This window comes from Podarcis muralis, chromosome 5 (genome assembly GCF_964188315.1).
Source record: "Podarcis muralis chromosome 5, rPodMur119.hap1.1, whole genome shotgun sequence".
In the NCBI taxonomy this organism is placed as follows: Eukaryota; Metazoa; Chordata; class Lepidosauria; order Squamata; family Lacertidae; genus Podarcis; species Podarcis muralis.
Window position 1 is genome coordinate 18,093,203 of NC_135659.1, and position 7,948 is coordinate 18,101,150.

At 42.8% G+C, this 7,948-nt stretch overlaps 1 protein-coding gene across 1 annotated transcript; it reads left to right on the forward strand.

Annotated features, from left to right (window-relative positions):
- Positions 1-269: 269 nt before the first annotated feature.
- Positions 270-6,307, forward strand: RGS2 (regulator of G protein signaling 2). Its single transcript, XM_028732521.2, has 5 exons — positions 270-435; positions 2,184-2,285; positions 2,398-2,459; positions 3,856-4,022; positions 5,263-6,307. Exons 1-5 carry the CDS (start codon positions 326-328, stop codon positions 5,452-5,454), a joined length of 633 nt encoding a protein of 210 aa, XP_028588354.2. The 5' UTR covers positions 270-325; the 3' UTR covers positions 5,455-6,307.
- Positions 6,308-7,948: the final 1,641 nt, after the last annotated feature.

Here is a 7,948-nt window from a genome sequence, read left to right on the forward strand (position 1 = left end):
AAAAGTCTTTTTTTGTTGTTAAGGGGGGGAGAACAAAAGATTAAGCATTGCAAGAGGGGAGGAAAACGCTTGCACCAGCCCGGCTGCTTTTGTGCAAGACGGGAGCGCACTGCCTGCGTCAGAGCCTGGCTGGCGAGCGCCCGGGTTGGGAGGCGTCCTTGGCTTGTGTCCCTTGCGCTAAAGCGAATCAGCGGGCGGAAGGCGTGAGGCCGAAACCCCGCCCTCGCCAGCCTTCCTCTATATAAAAGGCGAGCCCCGGCGAAAGCTCAGATACAGTATCTCGCAGCAGAGCTCGGGGAAGCACCTCGAAGCGGAAATTCCGATTATGCAGAGTGCAATGTTTCTGGCTCTCCAGCACAACTGCAGCCCAATGGAGAGGAGCGCCAGCAACTGCCAGAGCAAAGAAGAGAAAAAGGGGAAGATGAAGAGAACCATGTAAGTTAAAAGGCAAAAATCCAATGGGTTTCTTTTTGGGAGAAGGGGCTACTTGTAAACCATATTTCTGTTTTTGGATCGGAATGTTTCGTGCTAGAGCAAAGTTCTGCTCTTAATCCTGGAGGTGGTAAAAGGGTTTGTTTTTCCCCTCTGCGGATGCTGTGCGTTCTTTTCTTCTGGTTTCGTTTTATCTTCTTTCTTTTTTTGTCGCAAGTTTAGGGAGTTAGGCAGAGCGGTTTTGGGCGAAGGGTTCTGTGCAGCTCAGAGGCTTGCACTGTCCGGCACCGGCGGAGCGTAGTCTAAGTCTTGCAGGTGTGATTGATTTGGGGGACAGGCATGAAACAGTTTTGCAAAGGACCGTTGGGAATGTCCTAGAGTGCTCTCTTACAGTTCAGCCTTAAGTTTCCTTACAGAAGTCAGCCTCGCTGTTTGCAGCGAGACTTAATAGAAAACGTGTGTAGGGTGGCAGGAATTTGCAGCGCCCCACAAGCTCCCAGGAATTGCGGCTAAATACTCTTCCTATGGGAATGACTGGGGCTTAAAACTGATTCGCTGAGGCTGGATCGTCTTTCATTCCAAGCAGTGTTGCGCTTCAGTCTAACAAAGGGTTTTTTGCATGCACTTAAGCACCCTAGCATCCTATTTCCTCGGGGGTTTTGTATTCCGGATGGGAAAAGAATCTTTGTGAAGTCTGATCGGCAAACATTCTGAATGAAGAACTGCGAATTGGCGCGTATGAGAGGCGATTTATCCTTTCAAAAGGGTCTTTCCATTTGTTTTAGCGTGAGGAGGAAGTATGCAATTCAGTCGTACTCCCTCCAACCCTTGGTGAAATAAGTTTTTCCCCACTGGAGCAAAAGACAGCTGATGTTTGGGGCATTGTGCTTTTTAAAACAAAAGTCAGTATTGTCTTTCAAATACTGCCTGTTGTGCAAAATCGAAAAACCTGTAAATCGTATCTGCTGCCTAGCATGGTTTAAAGTGCATTTTGCATCTCCTGGCTACATGATAGAGTTGCCAAGGTTGGCTTGGCTGTCCGTCTTCTGCAAAATCAATCTGAATATTATGCAGTATTGTACTAATATTAGATCGGCTGCAGCATGCAAATATTTTTTAGTACTGTATTGAAAGCCTGAGTGATATTTCCAGAAACCAGAAAAGCGAGATTCAGAACCTGATCCTTTGTGTCCTCTTGTTAGAGTTAGCAGAATTTACTTCCAAGAAAGCATGCATAAGATTAATTTTAACACACACATATATCCTGCCATTCTACTAACAGGGAGCCTGCAACTTAATTCTCACAAGTCTAGCATTTTGTGTGAAGGGAAAGAGGCATGAGCAAGTAATTTTTTAAAAAAAATATATGATTGCATTGAACTCCCTATTCTCAGAATTTATCTCTGATCCTGCTGAAATTGTTCTCGGTAATTGGTCCTTGTTGTCTTGCAGATGCATTCAGCAAATTGCATGTGCTTGAATGGGCCACCAGGGCTCAAGCATAATGCTTTTCAGTGGAAGTCTGATCACACATTTGTCAGTCATGAAACTCCTTGAGGTGTGAAGCTCAGCTGGGTTACAGAGATAAAAGAAGTTATTGGGCATAAACTGGGTGCTAGATTAAAATCTGGGAATTTTGTTAAGCAAACAGAACTCAGTTTATGTTAATTAGCCACAGATTCAGACTTCTTTGCACTTTAAAATCAAAGGGTACAGTTGGTTGAACTTGATTTTTCTTTGTTTTCTTTTAGCATGAAAGATTGGAAATCACGGCTGAGTTACTTCCTGCAGAACTCTTCCAGTTCTACCACTGCAAAGGCCAACAAGAAAGGGCAGCAAAAGGCACTTCTTAGGTATGCATCTCACTTTTTCTCACCAGTGGATATTTTTATTTTTTAAAAATCTATGCAATAGGCCACCAAAGCAGTAATAATAATCGTCCTATTTTTCTCCTGTTTCTTCCAGGCCGTCTCCTGAGGAAGCCCAGCTATGGTCGGAAGCATTTGATGAGTTGCTTGCTAACAAATGTAAGTTCAATTAATGAGCAGGACTTTAACACACAAGAATAGTGGCTCCTTTTGTGAGGGTTCTCCTGGAAAAGATGCTCTGCAAGATAGGGGTTAGCTGTTCCCATGGGCGTTTGTGGCTGCTTTGGGACCCATATTCCTAGAAAGCATAATTCTATCCAGGCATAACTCCACAGCGCTTCCCATGGCAAGAGCTCTCCTGTTTTGCAGTTCCATAACTAGCCTGTATTTTTAGCTGGCTTTGCATTCCTTTGGAACTATGTAAGCTGGAGAATAGACATCTGCAGTGAAGAAAAGAGAGGGCAGTTTCTTCCTGCACATGGCAAGGCGGTGTGCTGAGCGGTGCTGGCACGCTGTAGGAAAAGTCTTATTTAAAAGCCCTGCAATTAATCACACTATGGGACAGTAAAGCAGTTGTGCGCATGTTCACTTGTGCGCAGATTCAGGCTCCACTAACCCTTAGTCTTGTATGTGCCGTGCAGAACAGTTGGGTGCTCTTAAAAATCCATTCTTGGGTAATCCAGGTTTTTCCAATAGGCACCTGCCAAGTAGCTGATTATTATGGGGTGCCAGTTGCCCTCCAACTTCAGTTAGTGTCCATTACTGTTTGGACTTTCTGTGCCATATGCAGATGTAGCACCACTGGCATAAAATGTAGTCTTTTCCACTGGAGTGCTGCATTTAAGAGTCTCCAAGTTGCAAGGTGCCCATTATTAGTTCAATTCAAAGCTCCTGCAATATTTAGGAGCCTTTAATTGATTTTGGTCAACTTTGGGTAAGGTCTCCTGCAAACATTACACTCTGATGCTTGTATTGTTGGTTATAATGAGTAAGAAAAGCGCCTGCCTTGTGCCATGCTCTGATGCACATTTCTCATTAATAAGATCCATTTTTGATCTGTTCCTCTATGAGCTCCTGTATGGGAGCTCAGTTCACTCTGCAGCTATGCCTTTACTTGCTAAGCTAATGAAAAAATGTAGACTTCTCATTAGTTATATGGCATTTGCTGCCAAGTGGACTCTCGAGTCAGCCTTTCCATTGCAAATACCTTCCAGAAGTTCCATAAACATCTAAAGGTTAATATACAATTTCAAAACGGCAGGGGAGAAATTTTAGAAAGTTTCCCCTGCTTTCACTTTCAAGGCTTCTTGGAAAAGAACACAAGTTGCTTTAAAAAATACGATACAGAATGTAAAATTGGCTGGTCATTTTAGATTCCTCATACCCCGGGGTTGTTGTTTTTTTTAAGTGGGGGCGAGTTCTGGTACTTTTTATTTAAATGATCCAAGGAAGTTGCAGAGTGAACAAGCGAGAGACTTATGAAGGCAATGCATATATACACACAGCATTCCTGGGATGTTTTGAGCTAATCCATCTCTTTCACCTTCCTTTGTAGATGGTCTGGCAGCGTTCAGAGCATTCTTGAAATCTGAGTTTTGTGAAGAGAACATTGACTTCTGGCTGGCTTGTGAGGATTTCAAGAAAACGAAGTCCCCACAGAAAATGACCGCCAAGGCTAAGAAGATTTACAGTGACTTTATTGAAAAGGAAGCTCCCAAAGAGGTAAGCAGAACTTCCCAAGTTATTTACTTTTTTCACTCTCTCATCACTTTCTATTCCTTTCAGTGGCATCGTAAGAATTAGGAATACTCATTCCCAGGCTCATTTTGCTAGCCATTTGGCATTTGTAATTTACTCCCAGGGAAGAAATCCACTTGAAAAACAACTGTATCATAACTGAGAATCCACAAGAAAGTTTAGTCTGTGAGCAGATTTTATAGTATCCTTCCTCAATATGGTGGTTTCCATATATTTTGGACTACAACTACCAAAATACCTAATCATTGGGCAGGCTGGCTGGGGCTGATGAGGTCTGAAGTCTAAAATATCTAGAGAACACCAGCTATAAATGTGTGCTCCAGAACTCTTGTTTAAATCCATACAGATCTGGCAGTTCTGCTATATTGGTTTCCGTGTACAATTCTCCTAGGGCTTCAGTCCAGAGTTCACAATTAAAAGAAAAATGCAACTTAAAATAGGTCCTACATGTTCTTAGGCTGTGAGATTGCAACTGACCAAAGTGGACATCACATTCTCATTAAGGTGAGGCCTATGGGAAACTTAACAGACACCAAAGGGTCTCTCATACATCTAATTTTTAGGTAGCACTTAATATAAGTAGCAGCATACCACAACAAGGCACTTTCCTGCAGAGTCTGTACACAGCCAAGCATCATGTTACACAACTGGTGCAAAGTATTTTACTAGTGGAAAAAAGGATAGCATCATTTACCCAGTTAAAATCCCACTGGATTTAAAACCACCAGCCCTAATCTTGGCTACCTTGAGTCTGGTGGGTTTGTAGCTCCCCTTAATCTGTACCAAAGGGGAAATGCCACCACCCAACAAGCTATATTCATTCTACCGGTGTTCACAGTACAGAGGGATAGGAGAATTCTACTCATCCACCAATTGCTTGGCCTTCTTGTAGAAATATGTGATCATGCTGGAACATAGAGAGGGTGCAATGACTTTTGGCTTTGATGACTTGAAAACAGTTAGGCCTATATGCATTCCCGAATTTCTCTGTCAGTTACCATTTGTCACAGCAGTTGAATGCAGCCTCCAAATTTAGAGGCAGTTTACTTTAGATTATTAGATCCTGGGAATAAGCTGCAGGTGAAGGTCACTCATCTTTATAAGGCAGCTGGCTAGCCACTGTTGAGTAGAGGTTTAGGTTAAATGATTCCTTGGGTCTGATCCGGAATGGGCAATTCATGTTCTTTCTCTCCTTTAATTTCAGATCAACATAGACTTTCAGACCAAGAATACCATTGCTCAGAACCTCCAAGAGGCGACAGACACTTGCTTCAGCACAGCCCAGAAGAGAGTCTACAGCTTGATGGAGAATAATGCCTATCCACGGTTCCTGGAGTCTGAATTCTACCAGGAGCTGTGTAAAATGCCAATCCATAAGGAGCCTCAGGCGACATGAACTCCCAAGTCCAGGAGGGAAGAGGAAGCAAAACGGAAAAGAGTGCCATTTTTTTCCGTTAAGGAGGAAGCCCATGTCTTTGCAGACTGGATGGACTGAAATGAACTGACTGTGCAGGAGATCTGCCCAAATGTAACTTATATGTTTCCACGGAGGATGGGCATATATTGACTCTGGCAGTTCTCAGATTCCAGCACGCTGCAATAATATAGTCCACAAGGAAAACCCAAGTGAAACTGCTGGCCAGTTACTAGGGAAAATTCATTAAAAAGATGCTGTTGGCAAGGAGCGTCTGACGCATTTTGGGTCATCCAGATCCATCTATCAACATGGATGCGTTGACACTCTTAAGCCAGATAAGATCAGCCTCCCTTGTTAAAATAAATAAGCTCTGGAGTAGCTCTGCGCAGACCGAATTTTTCTGGGACATAGAAAATGCTTTGAATAATTCGCTGTCTCTACTTTTCCTAAACAACTGGCAGCATATAATAATTTATAGGGTTCCTCATGCGGGTTCCCTACAGAGCTTGCATCTCTGCACAGATGTGCGACTGCTCAACATAAATTCTGACGTTAAATGTTAACATTTCATGCAGAGATGACTGACTTAAAACAGAGCATGCTGACTGGCTGGTTAACTGGGGTCAAAGTTTGCCTGCATGAAGGTGCAGATGGAGCAGAACTTAGCCCAGACTTAAAATAACAGCTGTAGATATGTATGTGTGTTTGTGTGTAGGTAGACTCTGGTTGTGTTGAACACTCCTACCCATGCTGAAAGTACTGACAAACTTCAGTGAAGTTGTCCTTTTGAAGAGCAGATATGTTTTAATAAATTATTTTTATTTTACTAGAACATTAGTGCACTCTTTTCTTCTACTCCTGGGGGTTGGGGGGGGGTGGGCTATTGACATCAAAACATTTCAAAGGATAAGCCCCTTAAAACCAAGGCGATTAAACCTGCAATGCAGTGATGTTGCAAAATTAGCAAACTCTTTTGTCCCAAGCTTCCTGCAGGAAGAGCCTTCTTTTGATGATTTAAGCAGAAATACTGTTAGTATACAGCCAATTTATATACGGCTAAGAGGTTTAGAAATCCCAACGAAATGGAAGCACTATGAGAAATACAAATTCTTTCGAAACTGAATCATAGCAGCTTTTTCCATGAAGTAATAAATATATAAACAATGCAGTATACTGCACCACAGTGGGAAAGTCCTGGTGGCTTGTGTACCTGCTTAGAAAAAAAACATTTCAAATAGAGGACGGTTTAACACCGGTCTTGAAAGACCTACATTGGCTCCCAGTATGTTTCCGAGCACAAATTGTTGGTGCTGACCTTTAAAGCCCTAAGTGGCCTCGGCCCAGTATACCTGAAGAAGCATCTCCACCCCCATCGTTCTGACCGGACGCTGAGGTCCAGCTCCGAGAGCCTTCTGGCGGTTCCCTCACTGCGAGAAGCCAAGTTACAGGGAACCAGGCAGAGGGCCTTCTCAGTAGTTGCACCTGCCATGTGGAACGCCCTCCCACCAGATGTCAAAGAGAACAACTACCAGACTTTTAGAAGACATCTGAAGGCAGCCCTGTTTAGGGAAGCTTTTAATGTTTGATGCATTACTGTCTTTTAATATTTTGTTGGAAGACTCCTAGAGTGGCTGGGGAAGCCCAGCCAGATGGGTGGGGTATTAATAATAATAAATAATAAATAATAATTTATTATTGTTTCCTGTAAAGCAGAACCAATGGCCACATTTATTTTCATACAGTTTTCTTCCTTTCTCCCCACCCTTTGTCCTGCTTGCTCCATCTTCTCCCCTCACCCATTCTTATTTTTCTTTTTGGAAAAGAAACTAATTGAAAAATGGCGGCTTGTGACTATCCTCCTTGCACGATGAACCCCCAAACAGAACACACTGCTCTAAATGAGAACAAAGCAACTGTAAATGAGATAGCATAACCTTCTGAGAAACGACTTCAATAGATTCCGGTTGAACTTCAGTCTAAATATTCAAAGCACTACAACCTTTAAAAAGATACTTGTGTCAACAAACCTAAAATCACATTGCCCACCCCACCCCCTGTGTTAATGGATATCGGTCTCAGTCAAGCTGCACCATTGATAAGGACAGCAACATCACATTGCAAGTTTGACTTTACAAAAGGTCTTCCTCCGGGAGGGGGGCACATTTTGCTGATAGTCTTTTTAATGTCAGACAGCCCTGAGGAATAGCAGAGAGTATCAAATACCCATGGACTGTTATGTCAACAGCATGCCTGTTTGCCTGACACCATCATGGTCAAACTGGACAGAGGCAGCTTGAAAGGCATTTTATGGGCTACTTTGGCTACAGTATCCTTAATTCTGAAAGACAATACAAGGCGGAAAATTCAAACTCTACTTCTAAAAGTTTTAGTTGCGAGCAGCTAAAATAATCCGAAAAGCCCTAATAAATCAGAGAGACATGTAATAATAGCCCAGTCCAGTGTTCTGGGCATC

Excerpts from the sequence above, each read along its gene's own strand:
- RGS2 (XM_028732521.2), top strand. The coding sequence starts at position 326 with ATGCAGAGTGCAATGTTTCTGGCTCTCCAGCACAACTGCAGCCCAATG. Across the intron at positions 436-2,183 it reads GGGAAGATGAAGAGAACCAT|CATGAAAGATTGGAAATCAC; the intron begins GTAAGTTAAAAG and ends GTTTTCTTTTAG. Across the intron at positions 4,023-5,262 it reads AAAAGGAAGCTCCCAAAGAG|ATCAACATAGACTTTCAGAC; the intron begins GTAAGCAGAACT and ends CTTTAATTTCAG.